The sequence below is a fragment of the Protopterus annectens genome, chromosome 8.part0 (assembly GCF_019279795.1).
Source record: "Protopterus annectens isolate FY-2018-M chromosome 8.part0, PAN1.0, whole genome shotgun sequence".
In the NCBI taxonomy this organism is placed as follows: domain Eukaryota; kingdom Metazoa; phylum Chordata; order Ceratodontiformes; family Protopteridae; genus Protopterus; species Protopterus annectens.
Window position 1 is genome coordinate 504,907,981 of NC_056741.1, and position 22,054 is coordinate 504,930,034.

General features: G+C 35.2%; 1 protein-coding gene across 1 annotated transcript in view; it reads left to right on the plus strand.

The window, feature by feature from the left end:
• LOC122808284 (melatonin receptor type 1C-like) overlaps positions 1-13,342 on the plus strand; it is a 210,207-nt gene extending 196,865 nt beyond the window's left edge. The window contains exon 4 of the mRNA XM_044079247.1: positions 12,558-13,342. Coding sequence (XP_043935182.1) covers positions 12,558-13,342 — 785 coding nt within the window. The remainder of the gene's footprint in view (positions 1-12,557) is intronic.
• The last annotated feature ends 8,712 nt before the right edge of the window (positions 13,343-22,054 follow it).

Below are 22,054 nucleotides of genomic sequence, written 5' to 3' on the forward strand. Positions count from 1 at the left end.
TAAGGTGTAGATATTGCCGAATATGCTCAGGCAATTTCTTTATTTGGCAGAGAAATTAATTTCAGTTTTCCTGGGGATTTTATAGTAAATTAAGTGGCAGAGGGAATGGACTATTTTGTAAGCATTTGCATTCAGTGTGAAGGAAGGAAGATATTTGGAAGGTCTGTCAGAGAAGGAACAGTAGGTGGGTAGGTTATTGGTCCACTTTTGGACAGTTCCCCCATTTGCCAATTTTAAGGTTTAACCGTTGGACTTTGTTACTAAGAAGGCAGATCGAGAATTTTGTTTAAATCACCATTTGTCTTATCCTGAAAGGAACTCTGTTAATTACTTTATTTCAGTTGATGATGCAAAAGGTACTTCCGTGTCTTTGGATAATGTGGTTTGGTTATTCAGGGAGTTAAGGACCCATAGTTGGTAAAGGGGGCATCGATTCGATAGTCAGTAGGTAGCACATTATCTGGATGTTTTTTTATTAGGTGAAGGGTTTGACGGAGCATTGAAAAGTATGAGAGCATTTGTGGGGATGGGCGAAGAACTGAGAGTTCCATTGGCTATGCAGAATTTAGTAGGCACAAATAAGGCACTCTTATTTTTGGGGAGGTTGCTAGTGGATGTAGGACATTGTTTTACTTTGTTTACTGGAAAGGATAACACATTTGAAAGGAAAGTTTAAGTGTGTGAAAATGAAGGACAGGGTATGCATTAGGGATGTTATGGGGCCATGTGACTTAAAAATTTTGCATGCTGGGCAGTTTACCCTGGCTGTACCTTTTGAAGATCGGTAGCCTTTTTGTAAAAGGGGGAAGAGCAAGCATTATTGGATGCAGGTTGAGAAAGGTTTGCAGCTCAATGGCTGGCAGGTTGAAGGATTAATGGAAGACGGATGTATCCTTTTTAAAGTTAGTTTCAGTTTGAGCAGGAAAAAAGGGTTAATTTTCAATTGGGAATCTGGCAGTGGCAAGAGCCAATGGTGTTGCCAGATTAGGTGTGTCAGGTTGGCCTGGAATAATCAGATGCTTCATACGGGAATCCTGGGCAGCTTTTAAAAGGAAACTATGGTAGGGTATTGCAAGATTTTGGTAAATCTGTGTTGCAGATGCCTGAGGAAGAAGGGGTTTGGTCACAAGGATTGTGGTTGAAATATTTGGTACAGGTTGGGAACAAGTTAAGGAAGTTCAGACAGATAAGGTGGACTTAGCTGTGATTAGTATAGTTGCAAGGGTGGCAGGGTTATGTGAATTCACTAAATCTTGGACTGTGGTTATTTATGCTTAAGGTTTGGGGTAGGTTTGATAATGTGAAGACTGACAAGCGGTTGCCATGGACAAGAACAGGTTTTGAAGGTTTTGTTGCAGGGATTAGTGTAGGTAATTGGAGTGGGTCTGTACTTTATGTGTGACATTTATGCATGTCAGAGTTGTTGGGGTTGTTAGCTTGGTGGCATGTTTCATTGTGTTTGCTTCAGAGCACATTTGGTTTTCTAGATTTTAAATGGATCAGTTGGGGAAGGTCAGGGATGGTTGGTTGTGTCTAGTGGGTTGGGTGAGGAGGTTTTGCTATGTTCTCATGTGTGGAGTTCTTAGGACTTAATTTTGATCAGTAGGGAAGCAAGATGATGATGAGTAATATATGTATATATGATGTGGAGAACGTTTTGGTGGGTTGATTTTCCAGGAGAGAGGTTTTCACTCATTCTTTGCACATTGGAATGGTATCAGATTCAGAAAAGGAAGACAGACCAATTGAAGTCATTAAGGGGATGGGTTGCTGGTTATCAAATGCTTTCTTGTCATATTAGTTAATTGGATACAGTTACTGGCTTAGTATTAAATTAATTGTCCTTTACTAGGTAAGGAAGTTTCATTTTTTGATTGTTATTGTATTCATTGAGCAGCAAAGAGGGCTGCATTTAGGCCAGATAGCTTGTGATGGGGCTTGGATTATTTTAGGTGGCATTGGGTTCCTTGAGTTCAGGTGGTACTTTTGGTAGGTAGCGATTTGGGAATAATTCTGAAGCTACAGTTGGTAGGTAGGATAAGTGAGTATGTGGTTACTGTAAAGAGATTATATCCTAGTATGTGTATTATTCTGGCTATGCAGAGGGTTCATCGGTGTTAATATTAGGATAGTTTCGTAATCGTCTGCTTTAGGTATTTATATGATACAGCATTGGGATGTCAATGACAGGGATCCAGTTTGGTTCAGCGACAACGGAGTACACCAGAATGTTTTTCATTTGGACCTTTTTAATGTACACTTTTGGTTTGCCTTTGGAGGGTTTGGTGAAGGTTTTAGAAGAATGAGGGGGAGCAGCCTGTGTCAGGCTGGCTGGTGGAGAAGGTGGGCAGGCTTGTCCCTCTTCTGTTACCCTCTGGTATTGGGTGTTTAATTCAGTGAGTTGGGAAATGAAAATGAGAGATGAAAGCTGCTTGATAAGTAAAAGTATGCAAGCAGAGGTGAGGATGCTGCTTATTTGATTAGGGTGAGCGAGATTATGCTGCCCTAGTAAATGGTTTTATGGATGTTTATGCTGTGATTAATAAATTAAAATACTGGTCAATAAAGTTATGTTTATGAATGTTTAATAAAGGACGTCAAGTTTCATTTGGTGTGGTGTGTTTATTGAAGGGTCTGGGACAAACATTATTTAGTCTGTTCTTTTCTATTTCTGGTAACCAGATAATTTTTGCAATACCATAACTTAAAGTTCTACTCCATTTCTTGACAACTATTCTCATAAACCAGTCATTTCAGTGCTAGCAATCAACTGTCTGCATATTATTGTTTTATACCAGTTTTATAACATTCCATCATAAAACCATTCCTCATGAACAGTCACACTTTCACCACAGAAAACAAGCAAAAAGATGCAACAGTACATTTTTCTGTGTAAATCCATACTTCATAATTTTTAACACAAAAGTCACAGATACCCTGCTATCCTGACAGCTTATTTGAATCAAAGACAAGGGACCAAGCCATGTACAGGTACTTGCACTGCACCACAGGGCAAAATTCTGTAAAAGCAAAGTAATGAAATGCAGACACATGCAGAATTTCATGTATGTTTCCATCTCTATTGCACAACTTCAGACAGAAATGATGCTGCTCAGACTTCTGATCCTGCACTTGATATTGCCGAATCTGTGCACACTGTTGTGCAGAAAGAGATTTGCACATTAACAACCACTTAAAGTGTTGCATATGTATCTCCATTAATTTGTAAAATGTGTCATGTAAGATAACATAATACTCATCCAGACTTGATGGCACAAACGAACACAGTTATATCTCCATGATGGCAGGTGATGAACTGAAGGAGTTATTTGTGAATTATGCTGGCTTCCAGTTGCCATATTTACATACTCAGTAGCATTTAATATGTCTCTGGGTCTACATACATGTACACAGTGAAGTATATATATAGATATTGGCAGAAACACTTGCTCAGCTATTCATTTGGATTGAATATGCCTTGTTGAGTACACAGTATAATACAACATGCATAATCTTAGAGTCTGCATTACTGCCCTGAATCCTGGTCATTACTATATCCAGACTACTGAATATGCACTTTAAAGTAAAATAAATATAAAATAAATATTGAATAGCCAAAACAAAGCAGTTTATTTTTATACAAGGAAATTCTTTTTCATGCTGGCTTCAAGTGCAAATCTTGGGAGGCCAACTTGAGGTCCAACAGCATGAGAGGAGAACAAACCAATTAAGCACAACTGATATGAGTGTTGAGTTGACAGTATATGTTTAGGAACTCATATATTAAAAAAAAAAAAAAAAAAAAAAGCGGAATCAGTTGGGTAAAAATATTACAGCTGAACTCAATAGGTAATCAGTCCTTTCCTCCGAGTTATAATAAAATAGTTTTGAATATCCTGTAAAGTTGTTGTTTTTATCCCAGCCACAGCTAACAGTTCATCAGAAATATTCAACCGTATTTTCCCTGTCTTCCTGCTGCCAACCTTCAGCTTTCAATCACTCCTCATTCATTGGGACTATTACACCTCCCATAGCCTTTCCAGAGCTAACATCATGCTGCTTGTGCAAGGTGTGTCCTAACCAACAGCATCTCCTGTCCAAAATGGCTGCCTTCAGGTGCATACTTCCACAATTGACCAACCTGCTAATGATGTGGTATACAGCTTGCAACACAGTGCTCACTAGGCTCTGATGCCTCTATTGCAGTGAGCCAAGGCAGTGTGCCTCCTCCCAAGATGGGTGAGGTGGTATCACCTACGCACTCACATCCTCCTCCACTCAAATCCTCAAACATTGTTATTTGTCATGCAGTTTTGGCTTTATTTATTTGCAACACAAGGCCAAGTGCTTTTCAACCATTTTCAACAATGTCCACCTTCTGGACATGAGGAATGGCATTGAGTTAAGCTGAGCAATGTTTACATGTACATTGCTGTCGCATTAGTATCATGTATCATACCCTGTTTCACAGATCTCCATTTTTAAATGAAAACTTCATATCCCAGTGTGAGCAATCTCATATCAACTAAGTGCAGTTCATCGCCAGACACTCTTTAGTATCTCCCATTTCTACATTTCAATTTTTTTTCTTAACATTAATCATGAATGCACTACCACAACCTGCATAAAAGCCATCTTGCATTATCACCTGAAACTATACACATGCCTTACCTGGTCTTGGAAAAATAAACATGTTACTTCTATACTAAGACACATTATTGGGACACATAAAACATTGTAGGAAAGAAGATTGTAAAACAAAATCATGTCAGTATCACAGACTCAGTCGTATGCCTAGTTGAAGTATAACAAATAAAAAAATAATGTAAAAACTCAGAGAATGATGCTTAAACAAAACATCAATACTATTATGACAAAATATTAATTAATTAATTTATTTATTTAGTTTTTTTTTTTATTTTAGTGTGCACTTTTCTTCATATATATATAAAACACTCAGGAGATTGTTCTGTACAGATATGATCTTACTGTCTGTTGATTGTAATAATGTTCCTCCTATCATCACCACACTGACATGGCTAGTATGCTATACAATATATTATAGCAAATGGTAACATATTTTGCAAACAGTTCTCTCAGAGATTGATTGTTATGCCATTATACAAAAGTTCAGCAAAGCTAATCCTTAAAAAGAGTTATAGTAACTTTACATTTCGTATGCTTGCTTACCAATTAAAACCTTTACTAACATTCATTCATTCATTCATTTCCTAAATACCATCTTTACACATATCATGGTCACAGGTAACCCAACACCTGTAAAAGTGAAAAAGTAATGATGTGATCTAACAAGAAAGTGGCATTTACTTTAAATAAAGAACACTTCAATTAAACTAAAACAAATACAAATGAGAAATCTCTATGAAATACACAATATTCTTAATAGCATGTGGCATTTTTTTTAAATTTCAGGGTTACAGCAGCAGTCCCAATTTTTTAGGCTGTTGTTTATTCATTTAGCTGAATCTGACTCTTCATAGCAGCAATGACTTCAGTGTGCCAGTCCTATCTGTCAACAAGTGTTTCTTTAAGCACTTGCAAAATCATATTCATTACTTCAGCAATACTACCTCTAAATCTTGGGATCTGCCACCCCCTTTGCTTTTTGCCTTTGATGTTTTACAGCATCAGTGTTTTCTCTGGTGAAACCTAAGTTTCAATAATGTGTCCAAGGTTTCTGAGTTAGTTTTGCTGTTAAACATTTTAGAGAGCTGTCTGAATGTATTTCTATAAGTAATACCTGAGTTAATCTTTTTGAATTCAATAGAATTCTAAAAAAAAAAATCCTCCAGCACTGCAGTTTGAAGCATGTGTTTTCCAGAACACTTCCTTACTAATAGTCTAACTCTCACAGCCATATGTTATTACTAGGAAAGTCATAGATTTCATTATGGGGATCTTTGCTGACAGTGTTATGTCTTTGATCTTTAAACACTTATCCAGGTTAAGCACAGCTTTCATTCTTAAAATCAAGCACCTTTTAATTGCATGTATACAGTTAACAGCTGCAGAGATCTTTGAGCCCCTGAAAAATGTAATTCATCACAACTTCTTCTTCTTTGATATATAATTGCAAGGAACTGCCTGGAACCTTCCCTACAAATCTCACCATTGCCTTGCTATAAAACAACTGCAATGGACTGAATTCCCTCAACTTCTACTACAATCACAACTTCAAATGACTTATTCATTTCTAAATAAACCTACCAACTGTCCCTCCTTATCTAACCTCTTATCTCCTTACAAACCTTCTCGATCCCTCTGCAGCACTGACCCGAGCATACTTGTTACCCACAGACCAAATAAAACCATAGGCAGATTGCTTTACAAATGCACTATGTCTCAAATTTGGAACAGCCTTCCTAATCCCCTGCGCTCCATCCACTCACCCACTACTTTCAAAAAAGAATAAAAATGCCATCTGGCCAACTCTCCCACCTATACCTGTCACCTTCCTACCTAACTACACCCTGCCCAGGGTTTTATAAAGCTTATATCTTTTACTGTTTTTTTTTTTTTTTAACTTAGCTGATAGTGGACTGGCCTCTGTGCCAGACTACTTGACTCATTGTACATCATACTATTAACCTCACAAGTGTATGTTAAGTATACCCAAATTGATACTGTGTACCATATATTGTTCTTATTTACTCTTAAGCATTTTGTTGTAGTGCTCTAAATTTTGTAACTTGAATCTTTATGTATCTGGAGCTTCTCTCCTCGGGTCTCCACTGAAAATGGGCCTCCAGCCCTGTGGATTAACTCGGTCAACAAAAGACAAATCAATAAAATAAATAAAACTGATAAGACTAGATTGTGCATTTTTTTCTTTTCTGATCAGCAATCAGGTTAGGTTTTTCTTTCTTTTTCCTACTTTCACATTCTTTCTACAGGTTCTTTACCTTTTCCTCACTTTCAGTCATCAGAATGGTATCACCTGCATACCTGAGTTTATTAATATTTCTACTTGAACATTTGAATCCAGCATCTGAATCATCTAACTCAACATTCTGCATGATATATTCAGTGTATACAAACAAACAAAAAAGTACTGCCTGCTGTTGCGTTAAGTAGTTAACTACCATGTATTGCATTGTTTCTCTTAGTTGTAGGGCGGTTGTAAGTAATTAATGTGGTCTTGTTACACTTAGGCTCCAAACCAGATATTCTACAATAAGAAGGTATTTTTTCAGCAACCTTGTTCCAGAAGTGTGCTGATCTAACCTGTCTGAGTTGGGGATTGCTGGTGAAAGGCTTACTGTGTGCTTTCTTGGTTGGTAGTTAGCTTAAAGCTTGATTCTCTTTACTGCTATTTAAGCCTTGCCTTTGCACAAGCTTTGGCATAGATACTCAGAGCTGCTCATTGTTTGGTGACTTTGCTACTGATTGCTGAGAATCTGCTTTCATCTGGAGCAATCTACTACTGAAGAGACAAACATACTTTTTTTTTTTTTTTTGCTCTTCTCTTATATACTGTGACTGTACTTTAGCAGTCTCTTAAGCTATTTGCTGTTATTTTTGCATTTTATAGAAAAAAAACTGTACTGCCTACTGCTGCTGTAAGTAGTTAATTGTATTTTACTAGATTGTATCTGTTAGTTAAGGGCTGCTGTACGCAGTTAGTGTGCTCTTGTTACACTTGGGCTCCAAATATGTTATTCTACATTAAGAATGTGTTTATCTGCACCCTTGTGGCATACATGTGCTGATTTAAACTGTCTGAGTTGGGGATTGCTGATGAAAGATTTATGCATGCTTTCCTTTTAGTAGTTAGCTGAAAACCTGTTTCACTTTGCTCATATTTAAGCCATCCATTTGTAGTGACAGCAATATACTGCACACTCATAAGAGGCTCAGATGTCCTGAAGATAGTACTCACTAACATGGGAGAGCATTGCATCTAGATGTCCTGAACATAGTACTCACTAACATGGGAGAGCATTGCACCTAGATGTCCAGAACATAGTATTCACTAACATGGGAGAGCATTGCACCCCCCCCCCATGTGATGTCCTCTCTAGTAAGATACAGACCATAAATCAGTCTTGTTCAATGTAATTATAAGACCAGATACCCCATCAAGCTCAAAAATGCTTTAAATTTTTTCAAAGACAAATTACCTCCTACTAAGTGATGGTATAAGGAGTTTCAAAACCCCTTCAAATGCAGATAACATGGACTCCTATGCAATGGTGTACACCAATGCCCAGTATAATCACTTAAGCAGTTGTACAGAGACATCTGTACCTGACCAGATTAAAACCAGGTCTTGCCGAAAAAACAAGCCATCCTGCTGGACCCCAAGTATAAAGAGGCTATACAACAACAGGAAGAAACTAATGTCTAAGAATAAGAAGGAGCTGGTTCAGCAGGGGAAGAAATCCCCCCTCTTACTTAAAAAACAACTGAAATCTTTTCAAGTACTCCAAAGCTAATCATGAAGCAAAAATAGCCTCCATAGCTAAGGATAATCACAAAGTATTCTTTACCTATGCCCAAAATCTAAAAGGGAATAACCAGCTATACGCTGAACTGGTTGGGGATGGCACCACCCATACTCACCCAGATTTAAGAGACAGATTTTTATATTCTTGCCCTTGTTTGAAATGTATTACGTTGCTTAGTTAAGCAAGGCATTGAACAGCATTATCAATCAGCATAAAAACTTTGTTCTTCTTTAAACTTATTGCAGGAAACATTGCCATATCTGAAATTCTTATTTTAACACTCCCTAATTATGCAATGACTGAAACTTTGCTGTTTAGTAGTTTTTGCACTAGCACCAACACCTTGTTATTTCATTTTACTTTTATATATATATATATATATATATATATATATATATATATATATATATATATATATATATATATATATATATATATATATATATATAAGCTGACCTAAGTTCAGCCAAATGCTTATTGTCATTTAAACACTTCAGGGGAAAATATAAGAGTCAGTTTATACCCCCCTTTTGTGAATAACTGCTTTCAGCAATTTTTAGCAGCATTTAATGTTTCATTAGAGGAATTATATACTAATTTTGTAAAATCTAAATTTAGTATTCAATATAATTTATCAAAAGAACAGTGGCAAAGTTTGATTAATTTTAGGTAATAATAATCGGTTAGTTGTGAAATCCTCTGAAAAAGGTAACAGAATTGTGATTATGAACTATAAACAAATATGTTAAAATGTGTTATGAACTTTTGAATAATGCCCAAACATATGAAAGATTTGATATTGAAGCACTTGAACAGTATGAATTGTTAGTGCAAAAAGGTTTCAGATTAGGTTATTTTGATAAAAAGTATGTGGAAAAAGTTTTCTTTTCAAGGATGTGAATTTGCTTTATTTTATTGTTTACCAAAAAATTCATAAGGGTCTGGATAATTTAATGGGATATCCTATAGTGTCTGCATGCAGATATTTTCTTCACAATATTGGGCTATTTCTACATGAATATTTATTTTCATTTGTTTAAAAAATCTCTTATATTAGTGACACTCAGTATTTTATAAATAATATATCAGGTTTGAAATGGAACAAGAATATGTACTGGATGGCTGTATGTTCAGAGTTTATATATATGCATCCAACACCAATATGGCATTCAATCTTTACAATATTTTCTAGGTGATAGCCCTTTATCATGTTATATTGGGTAAATTGTTAAATTTTGTTTGACAAATATTTTTTTATGATCAATGATGAAATATTTCATCAGATTCAAGGCACAGCCATGGAGACACCTTTTACTCCCATGTATGCAAATTTGTTTATGGATATGTTTGAAATGGAAATTTTATATCACAAAAGGTTTTTTAAAAAATATGTAGTAAAATATTTTCATTACAGAGACAATTTTGTTTTTATTTGTAAAGAAGGTTTTGATGAGGTCCATAAATTTGTTTGTTCCCTACAAAATAATAGATTTAATCTCAAATTTGATGGTGTACAGGTGGGCAACCAGGTTAATGTTTTTAGATCTTAACATGGTGTGAGGATGGGGAAAGTGTTTCCTCAAATTCATAGAAAAAATAAGAGGAATGAATGTTTTTACATGGTGACAGCTGCTACCCTCCCCATCTTATTAATCCCTTTCTGTATGGGGAGATTTTACAATTACGTAAATTCTGTAGTTTGGATATAGATTTTGATGTAGAAGTTCAACACACAATTAAAATGTTAATGTTACTATTTTATTTATTATTGTATTAAACATTTGTTGACCGGGAATGTCTGACTAGGACATAACCTATTTTCAGTTGACGCCCAGAGAGAAACACTCCAGACGCATGTCTTTATAATGTGGGAGGAAACTGGAGTACCCAGAAGAAACCCACATGGTTCTGCATACATGGTAGTGACATGGATGCAAGTTCATGCACAGACTGGAACGGTGATGGAAAAAGTGATGAGTAGCAGTGTGCCTGTAGGACATGGGTGTCATAACAACATGGCTTACCATGGACATGATTATCATTGCACCACTCATAGACAGGTACTGCCTCTCATGACTGCCATAAATGTCACCTATCTCTGCCGGCATGAGGGATGCCAATACTCAAAAACTTGAATGAATAAACTCCAACAATACAAATACAAATGGTTACAGCAGCAAGACAGCCAAAAAGAAAAGAAAACGTTTTTAATGTGTGAGTGCTTTCATTCAAAACAATTAACCATGAACGTCTTCAGGCCAATCCTTTGGGGTGCTGTGCATCCTCATGTTACAGCACTGTGTTAGGGCTGTTTATGAATCAGAAAAAGTTAGCATGACATTTATGCATAGGTGTACATGTCATGGAAGTCCCTCTAATGTTTTTCTTCTTCATAGTATCTTCATTTCTGCTGAATGATGGGAACACAAACTGTCTATATTTTACCAAAGCTGCCTGCAAAACCTTATAAGTTTAAATACAAAGCACATTTTTGGACCATTTATGTTTTTTTAAATAATGATAATGAACTCTTTGTTCTTTGGCAATGTATACAATGTTTTTTATCACACTTTTGTCAACAATTTTATCTCAGTGGAGTATGTTATACGTTGACCATCATTATAATGTGCTGCAAGTTAATCCACTGATGGTATATTTTTGATAAAAACAATAATAATTAGAAATTTGAACAACATTGGTTCATAGATTAGTACTAGGTGAACTGCCCTTATGGGCCATTTTAAGCCTAATCAATTATAACATGTAAGAGCCAAACCCTGTACTTTGGGTCTATAAGGTAAACACTTTAAACGATTATGCCAACCTCCCTACCCAAAGGTAAGAATCAAACCTTGCATGTTGTGTGTGTGTGTGTGTGTGTGTGTGTGTGTGTGTGTGTGTGTGTGTGTGTGTGTGTGTGTGTGTGTGTGTGTGTGTGTGTATGTGTGTGTGTGTGTGTGTGTGTGTGTGTGATAAACAACTTAACCATCATGCCAAACTCCAATCCTCTACCTAACAAAAAACTACAGGTCTTTTTCTCTCTAGTACTTACTGTAATAGTGTGACATTATCTGTTTCCAATTTACTACAGAAATTACACAATTTACAAGCAACTCAGGTATTGGTTCAGCATGGAGAGTACTGCCCAAATACATCATCCTCTGGTAATCTTGATAAGATGGGCTAGCATCACCTTAATGCCCAATACTTTCCACCTTTAAAACTAGGAAGCAGCGGGGTAAAATAGGGTGACAGCCCACCTAGTAAACATATTAATGATAATGATAATGTCAGAGAGCAAATTTTTATGTAGTAAATTGCACACGTTATACTTTCCATAACATGACATTATGAAAATCAGGTAGTGTGATTTGACAAATAAGTCATCTTTACATATAAGTAATACTAACAATGTATTTTTGAGATGTATGATACCTCAGTCTTAAATGTACACTTCTTGTAAATATTAAAAACATTGCACAGCTTTTCAAGGTCTATTACTACCCACTAGGTGTTATACAGTCAACTGAACTAAAACCAACAAGACATTGCTCTGATTAATTACATTGCTTAAATCAAAGCCTGTAAACTGATGATTCTGGTGGATTAACAGCTCTTAGCCTTGTTGCATTTATCAGATTGTTTTTCTCATGGAAACTGTGCAGAAAAGGACAGCAGAGTGGCACAGCACTTGGCACACACACAACTGTTTCTCTGGTTTGATTCACATCTTGGCTACTTGTTTTGTGAGGTCTGCATTTAAACTATGTGTCAGTATGGGTTTTTGAAGGGTCTCTGTTGCAGTCTTTTAAATTGCCCTTTGGAGTGTGTGTGTGTGTGTGTGTGTGTGTGTGTGTGTGTGTGTGTGTGTGTGTGTGTGTGTGTGTGTGTGTGTGTGTGTGTGTTTGTACTTTACAAATTACTGGTGACTTCTGCAGCACTGGATATGCCTTATACATGCATCTTGCCATGACAAAGTCTATCATCCCTGTGACCATAATTTGGATAAAGTATGCATTAGGAAATGAACAGATGACCCTGTTATATAGAAGTAGTAATTTTTGTTTGCTTTTTTTTCTCTTTTTTTAGGTAATATGTTTGTCATCAGTCTTTCTGCAGCAGATGTCCTTGGTGCTGTTTATCCATACCCATTAATTATCAGATCTATTTTGCAAAACCAGTGGCAATTTGGAGAAATACAATGCCAGATTTCAGCTGTCTTTCAGGGTTTGAGTTTCAACGCTTCTATCTATAACATCATGGTGATAGCAATCAATCGCTGGTGCTGCATTTGTCATGCAATGAGCTATGAGAAGATATTTACTATGAGAAACACCTGTTTCTTTATATTCTTAGCATGGATAATTAGCTTTAGTTTAGTTTTACCAGTTCCCATAGTGGGAGCATTACAATATAATCCACATGTATACATTTGTACATTCCTAGCCAATGTAAATGAAGCATTTACTATTGGTGTTACAGTCTGTCTTTACATTTTTCCAGTAAGTATTGTAATTCTGTGTTATGGCAATATCTGGATTACAGTCATACAGGTCAAATACAGACTCAAAAAAGACAGCAAGCAAACTCTACAACCTTCAGATATGAGGAACTTTGTGACAATGTTTTCAGTATTTGTGGTTTTTGCCATTTGCTGGGCTCCATTCACTATTCCTGGCTTGATTGGAGCTTTCAGCCCTCCAGGAAAGGCACCAAATTTCCCAGACTGGTTGTTTGTCCTTGGTTTCTTTAGTGCCTGCTTCAACAGCTGCCTCAATGGTATTGTTTATGGGATTTTTAATAAGAATTTTCGGCAGGAATACAAACGTATACTGTGGTCACTGATAACATTTATAATGAGATGCATAAATTGAAGAGAAACATAGCAGAAAAGTGCATTAACTTGATTGTTTTTACATTATATTGATGAAAAAATCTACAACATGTTCAAAATAAGAAATAAGGTTGAAAATGTGTTGTGGGAAATCCATGCAACACTTCTAATAATCCTCAGATGTAAAATGGATATCAGATAGTATTTAATTACTAATGTCAGGATATGTGCACTTACCTCAAAAATAAACAAAGGTGAGAACAAATTGTATCCCTTTGATTTACCGAGTATAGAAAGGATGATACCATCACGGTGTCAATTAATGAAACAATTACCAGATTGAATAAACTTAATTACCAAGGCCAGTTGTATGCAAATTCATATACTGCTTAATGATCATGGACTTTTTTTGTCTTTTGCACTGAAGACTTTTCATTATTTATGTAAAACAAATAAATCAAAATATAGGTCCATTCAGATGTGTTTTATTATGGTGTGATATTGTCCATATTAAAACTAAAATGCATTTATGCATGAATTTTAAACTGCATATTCTCTCTCTTTCTCTCTTTATGTATGCATATATATATATATATATATATATATATATATATATATATATATATATATATATCTGTCACTCTCTACAGATATATATATATATATATATATATATATATATATCTGTAGAGAGACACACACGCACACACACACACACACACACACACACACACACACACACACACACACACACACACACACACACACATCATTTCAAGAGTCTTTAACTAATTCTAGATTTAAAAAAATATTGTAGCATTAATTCAGAAAATATACATTTTACTTTGTACATCAAATATGCACTGAACACTGAAGCATTCCAGAGGTAAACTGTGTTTTCTGTATTTCATAAATAATAGATGTATTTTGTGTTGAATGCATCTGTGCCAGTTTTTTTCTGTAATACTTACAATCTGTTGAGGTGACATGTTTTTATTGATTTCTTACTGAAAATGGATGGGATGGCACATGGAGCAATTAGTATAATTTCTATCTAATATGAGCACTATTGCTACCTGAGAATAACAGTTTGTCTGATTTGGTTCTCAGATTGGATGCCTTCTGTGCAGAGTGTGCATGTTTTCCCATTGTTTTCATGTGCTTTACCTGGATGCTCTGATTCCCTTCAATATCACCAAGACATGCAACATTGCACTGGTGATAGCAGTTAGTCCATGGGTGCTTATGCATTTTCGGTGTGATACAGAAGGATGTCCAGGAAAGCTGCTTGCATTCCCTGCTTGCGTAGTAAACACTGCATTTGGCAGTGGTTGCTCATCAGGTTGCTATAGCAGTCAGATTTCAATCAACAGCATTGGCTACATTCCAAAATATGGGTCAGAAGCTTTCTTTTTCACCATTAAATTAAATGTTTATCGAAAGTAAGTCATACTTCAAAACAATAATGGATAAAATAAGAATTATTCATTTCATTTATTCATTATCATTCCAGTACCTCATAATTTGCTTCTGTTTAATGAAAACATTTACAGCATCTACTTTCAAGCAAGTGCAGCTGTTTTCAGTGAAGTTTGACCTATATAAAACAAAATGCCATCCAGCAAATAATATATTATAATGATCATTAGTCTAATTCCTAGCCATATGTCTTCTAATATCCCAGAAAACCTTTTAAGAGAGGTACCCAGCAACAGAAGCAGTGATATAAGGGCTCCAAATGGAGAGATAATAAGTCAGCAAGTAAAAAAGAGTAGTATTGCTGAAACTGAATTCATTCTCAAGTCTTGGTGAATACCTTCATGAGGTGAACCCCGTTTTTCACAACATCTCACCAAGATGACACTGATATATAGATTGTATTTTATATAGCATATATCATGGACAGAAGTAGGTCAAAAATGAAAAAAAAAAAGATAGCTGGGAGCACAAGACCCAGGATAAAAAAGTACTCAATCCTGGTAGGTGCACTGGTGCCAGGACTGGAAAAATGACCTTGTAGAATCCTCAAAATATGGAAAAATTCCTACAATGGGGCCAGGCGAGGCCCAAGTGAAGGATGGCCACCCTATTGTAGAAGTAAGCAGCAGTCCACAAAAATCACAAAACTGATAGGCCAAAGAAGAGCCATAAAGACAACAGAGTGGAGTATTTTGAGGATAAGAAAGAAATTATATATTGTTACTATTATACAAAAAGCCCATAATTTCCAGATACAAGATATACAAAAAGACTATGAGAGAAATGAGAGGAAATAAAAATACTTCCATAAGAAAAACGGCCAGAGGCCTCAAATTAAAAAAAATGTGTTCTCTACAAGGTCTTAAAACAATTTGCTCTCCCTGAAGAATTTATAGACATGGTTAGGGTGCTTTATGACAAAGCACTACTACATTATACATAAATAAAATGAAATCATATCCCATCCCAATAGTCAATGGAACAAGGCAAGGATGTCCATTCTCTCCTTATCTGTTTAACCTCTAGTTAGAGGCCCTCCTTTTAAAATTAAGACAGATAACATTCAAACACCCCGTTTACATTTCCAAAATCCAGGTTGAATACACTGCGTTCGCAGATGATCTAAACATCTATTTGGAATTTCCCTCCACCGATCTAGAAAAGATATTAAATTCTATTGACAAGTTCTCTGTGGTCTCAAACTTTGCCATACACCCAAGTAAATCAAAAATATTCCTGTTAAACCACAAAAGTCATAAAAAATTCTTCTTCCCAGAAACAAAAATGAGTGTAGATGATTCACTCAGATACCAAGGTGTCACTCTTGTAAAGATATAATAAAGAAAAACCTAAATAAAGCTTGGTCAAATGCTATTGAAGATATAGACAGATGGAAAAACGTAAACCTTTCTTTACTTTAAAGGGCAGCAATTATAAAAATGAACATTTTCCCTAAAATGCTCTACCATCTTAATGCCACTAATCAAACTATTTCAAACACTTTCTTCTCTAAATTGACAACAACACTAGGCAAATTCATATGGTACCCTAAGAACAGTAGGATTAGCTATTCAAAATTAACTCTACCCAAAGAGAAGAGTGGTCTGAATCTTCCTGATTTTCAGACATACTTTCTTATAATCAGAGCCAGTCATATTATAAGATTAGTTAACTATGAAACTTTGGATACATCATGGCACCCTCTTTGGATGAAAATTTACTACCAAACTCACAAAGCCTGTAATGTAAACCCAAAGGCGTTACCCTTTCTCAATGACAAAACTTTGAAAGACCTAAAAATCCATCCATCCTTAATTAATAATGTGTAATGTTATCAAAAACGCGTAACCTCTCTAAATCTAAAGAATGTATTAACAATGGCTCAACCAATACACTTAAACCCTAATATCAGACTTAATGATAATATGATAAACTTAGACAATTATCCAATGATAAAGGAATGTACAGTCTGGGATTTCTACCAAATCAAGGATCCACCACTGACATCTGTCATGGACTCCCTAGCAGCAAATAAAAAATATCACATGATTATCAAACAAATTTTATATCTAGTAACTCTGATAGCAACAAAAATTAGTAAAGACCCAAATGGCCACCAACTATTCCATAATATCACTTCTCTTCTTACATTGAAAACTAAAATGGTATCCAATACCTATAGACTAATTACTCAAATTAAACACCAGGATGTTATTCTTTATTCTAATTACTGGATGAGTCATAACAGTAAATTAACCATTGAGCAAAAACTAGCGGCAATTGACATAACAACAAAATTAACTCCATTTAAAAAATTAATCTACATGCAACTTATGATCAACAACGCCTACCACACACCACTCTTACTGAGCAAAATAAATCCCAACATATCTCCCCTCTGCACCACTTTTACAAGTTCAGTAGCAGGCACTCTACACATTTTCTGGTCTTGTAAAAACATCTACAAACTATGGTGCTCTTTAAGGGCAAGGTTGGAGAAATCAGGATATAGGAAATCCACCCTCTCATGTGAAATGGCAATTTTAAATATTATTTTCAAACTCATACACATTCGAGGCCAAACACATTGTGGTTACACTGTGTGCTATGTGCAATACTGAAATTGTATATAGCATTAAACTGGCTAGATAGATCCAAAGTGTCTTGGATAGAGTTTAGATCCTTAGCTACCAAATATGTTCTAGCAAACAAAATAAAAACAGCTGTAAGAAACTGTTATACTTCCAGAAATACTGGAAAAGACTTTTAGAGGTCCTCAGCTAGATCCTCAGTATGTTAGTTAGAACACAACTCTATTTTCTTTATTAAAGCTTATAAGTAATAATTTTTCTTCATAAAGTTAGTATAAAACCTAAATTAAATCATTGCTACAAGAGGATTGTAACATATACATGGGTTACCAAAGCGCTTTCCACCATATTGGTTATCTATATAATAATATGAAATGAAAAGCCACCAGTCTTTGAACTTCCTTTGTTTGCCTGCATAAGTGACAACCCAGTGTACATAGTTGCACATAGTTGCCTGTAAGGCTCAAACCATATGTGTATAATAGTTTTTTACTGACTAAACAACATTGTGCATTATTAAAATGTCAATATAATGACCAGTTTTTTTTTTGTTTTCTGACAAGTTATATGCAACATAATGCATATTTTAGTTTTGTAAGGCTTGCTCAAACTTTTATTTAAAACAACAGAGGCAGTTTGCATATATGCCTTGTTACTTTGAGCATTACCCTCTTGCAATTTTTACATAATTACTCATTTGTATATCTTCTAATTTGTGTTGTAATATTTCACTGTGGACAATGTGATTTGTGAAAATTCTAATAAAAATCATATTTGAAAAAAAATGTGTTCATTAATAAGACAGATTTCTGAAAAGAAAACATTATATAGACCAGGAAAGTTTGATCTGTTTGGAAAAAGAAGCACCTGAGTGAGTGCAAAAATATAAACAACAAAACCTACAGATTTTTGAAAAGTATAAAAAAGAAATACAGGCATGGGAAAGAAAGAGAGATTTGATATTGTATAATATTTATGTAAAGTCAAAAGCCAAACTGACATGGAAAACTTTACAGTACAAAAAATAAAAAAGACCAAGAGGAAAAGTAGAAAAGAAGATTAGTAATGGAGAAGTTAAAGAAATAGAAACTGAGGTTATGGAGTACTTGTGAAATGAAGGATTCAGTGTAGAAAATCTAACTCAGAAAGCACCACAACAGGATAGAGCAATAGCCATCCAAATTAAGGGGAAACCAGTGGAATGGGAAGCAACGTGTCAGTTACCATATGAAGATATTTTGGAGCCTTCCACAGGAAACTGGTATAAATGTTCACCTGAAGCTGGACAGCAAGGAAAGGAACAGGAAACAGTGGCTCCTCTTAGATCAGCCAATTTTAGAGGAGTGATAGGCCAGTGAGTCCTCATATGACAGAGCAACAGGTGACACAGGATGAAACTGAAAAGAATGTGCCAAAGGAAGATGCTATAGAACTTTCTACAGAATGCCTGCAGAAAATGGAGAATAAAAAATGTACTCTCAGATTAGAAGAAAATTATCTAAGAGAAGTGTTGCTTGATTTAATAGAGATAGATAGATATATTAAGATCAGTGAAAGAAATAGACTGAAGAAGGGTAATAAAACCCAAAAAGTCAGAAGTTTGATATAACAAATTAACACAGTAAATAGGACTGTCCATAGAGATCCATGCAATATAACAGAAGTAAACATGATATATTACTCTGCAACTAAATTAATAGATAAAATTCTACCACAAGAACACAGGGTAGTAAGGGAAAGGAAGGGGAGAAATCGAATACCATCATAGAAGCATTGAATAGAAAAAACTATAAAGCAGTTAAGACAAGAAGTGTCACTGTTAGAGGAGTATAGAAGAGAGAAGAGATCAACAAAAATACTCAGAAAGATATATGTGATAAAAGCAATGCACTATATTATAACGGATCAGGATCTATCATGCAATATCACAAATAATAAAGTAAAAATATCATGACTGACAAAAAAACTTAGAAGATAGATGGATAACTATAAATGAAAATTACAAAATGAGCAATGTATTGATGACTACAAAAAGTTTTATAGAGCATTGGGAAACGAAGTAAAAGGAATAGAAAGACCACCCAAAAAAGAAGAAATAGATACATTTTGAAGAAGTATTTATGAAGATATTGTGGATCATAATAAAAATGCTAAATGGATACAAGAAGTAAAAGAAAGTATAAGAAGGTCAAAGGTACAGAATATGAAATGGGATGAAGTAACAAGACAGAGAGACTGAAACAAAGTTAACAAAAGCCTCTAATTGAAAACACCATGCCCAGATGCAGTATCTAATTTTTGGTTAAAAGTATTCAACATCTTTGCAAGAAGATTTAGCCATGAGTAAGAACTATTTATATGTACCCTAAACAGACACCAACCTGGTTAACAACAGGAAAAACAATGTTCCTACTTAAGAGTGAACCTGCAAGCTACCCTAAAAATTATAGACCAGTAACTTGCTTTCGAACTACGTATAAACTATACACCAGAATTTATGCCAACAGAGGTTATAGTCATTTAGAAGAAAACTCAATCATGGTAATAGAACTAAAGTGCAAAAGAAGAAACCCATATAGAACAAAAGATCGTCTGTTCCTAAATAAAGTCATAATGGAGAACTATAAAAACGGGGAAGAATCTAACTATGGCATGGACTGACTAAAAAAAAAGCATTTGATAGTATCCCACATTCATAGATAAAAAAGTGCTTAAAATGTGTAAGATACATTCTACACTGATCAACTACATTACAGGGACCATGAAACAGTGGCAGACCACTTTGCAATCAAGCCATGATAAAGGACAAATTATTATTACAGGGATAAAATTCCAAAGGGGGATATTCCAAAGTGACTCCCTGTCACCTCTGCTATTCTGTCTTGTCCTTAACCCATTACGCTGTATAAGATTAAGCCATGGCTATAACTTGGCTTCTTGAAAACAACAAAGTGTAAAGACTTCTCGTCTTCTCTTTGTTGATGATTTAAAACTGTATAGCTAATCAGATGAGGAACTGAAAGCACAACTGCAAGTAGTCAAAATCTTTTCAGGTGATATAAGAATGTCATTTGGTCTTGATACCTGTACAAAAGCAACCTTTAAAGCAGGAAAACTGCAGCACCAAGAAAACAGTTTGGGACAATAATGTGATATAAAAGAACTTGAGTAAGAGGTAATGTATAAATATTTGGGAATCGATGCTAGATCAACAATAAAATATGAACAAATGCAAATAAAACTTAGTAAGGAATATTTTAGAAGACTTAAATTAATCCTGAAAACAACATTGACATCTAGGAACAAAATTCAAGCTATAAACCAATTTGGTCGTCCTGTCCTACTTACAGTTTTGGAGTGACTGGTCCCAAAACATGTTGGATATATTAGATAGGAAAACAAGAAGGATGCTTCATGCTCAACAAATGATTTATAAAAACATGTGCATGTCAAGATTATATATTCCCTGTTCCGAAGGAGGTATGGGCCTCCTTGAAATTGATTATATGTATAGATTTGCAATCGTGGGACTCTGCACATATCTGCTGTCCTCACAGGACCCAAACATAGTGAAAGTTTTGAAACATGAGGAGAGTAAATCTAAGATGACTTCCATGTTTAGTCTAGCAGAACCATATCGACATCAAGCAGGAATGGAAATCAAACCATAAGTAGATAAAAATCAGGCTGCAACTGAATGTTCCAAAAAAGAAATGAAAGACTATAAGGTGAAGGATCACATGAGAAAGCAAGAAATGTGGAAACTGCATAAATATAGTTGCAAGTATGGAAAACTTTTGAAAGAATCTCATGTTGATCAGGATCAAATGCAGGAATGGTTAAGGAGAGTCGAATTCAACCCAAAAGATGAAAGGTTAATATTGGTGGCCCAAGATAGTGGGCTACACACATGTTGGTTTACAAAGTCCATTGAACATGTGTGAGAAACAGACAAATGTAGGTTTTGTAAAACAGAAATGGAAACAGTTGCATACCTCTTTGGTGGTTGTGACATACTAATGGCAGAAGGATTGTATACTGAAAGGCATAATAATGTGGCAAGACTGTTGCACTGGGGATTGTGTAAACATTATGGCACTGAAGTAACTGAAAATCTCTGGAAATATGAGCCACAAAGCATCATAGAAAATGAAGTCTACATCACGTGGGATCACCCATTACCAACAGTTCAAAAGATAGATGGGAGGAAACCAGATACAGTGGTACATGAAAAGAAGACAAAAGTAGCATTGATTATTGAAATCACTACACCCACTAACTACAGTGTCTTGCATACAGAGAGAGACACAAAGTCATAAAATATCAGGATTCGCAGGCAGAAACAAGAAGGATGTGAAAGAAAGATACCCAGACAGTTCCAATAGTAGATGGAGCAATGGATCTTATAAAAGAATCAATGGTTGTATTTAGATATGTTACCAATACGTGACTCCATACAAATTGTAGAAGGAGTCACTACTGGGCACATTACGGGTGCAGTGAAGAGCACTTCTGTTTGACACCAAAGACTGAAACAATACTAATTTTATGAACTTTAATTGTACTTTGACTTAGGAATTGGGTCTATTCCCATCATGGTAATAGAAATGCAAAAGACTTGGAGAAATTAAAAAAAAAAAAAAAAAAACAGAGATGTAAACTAACATGTAACAATATTGCCC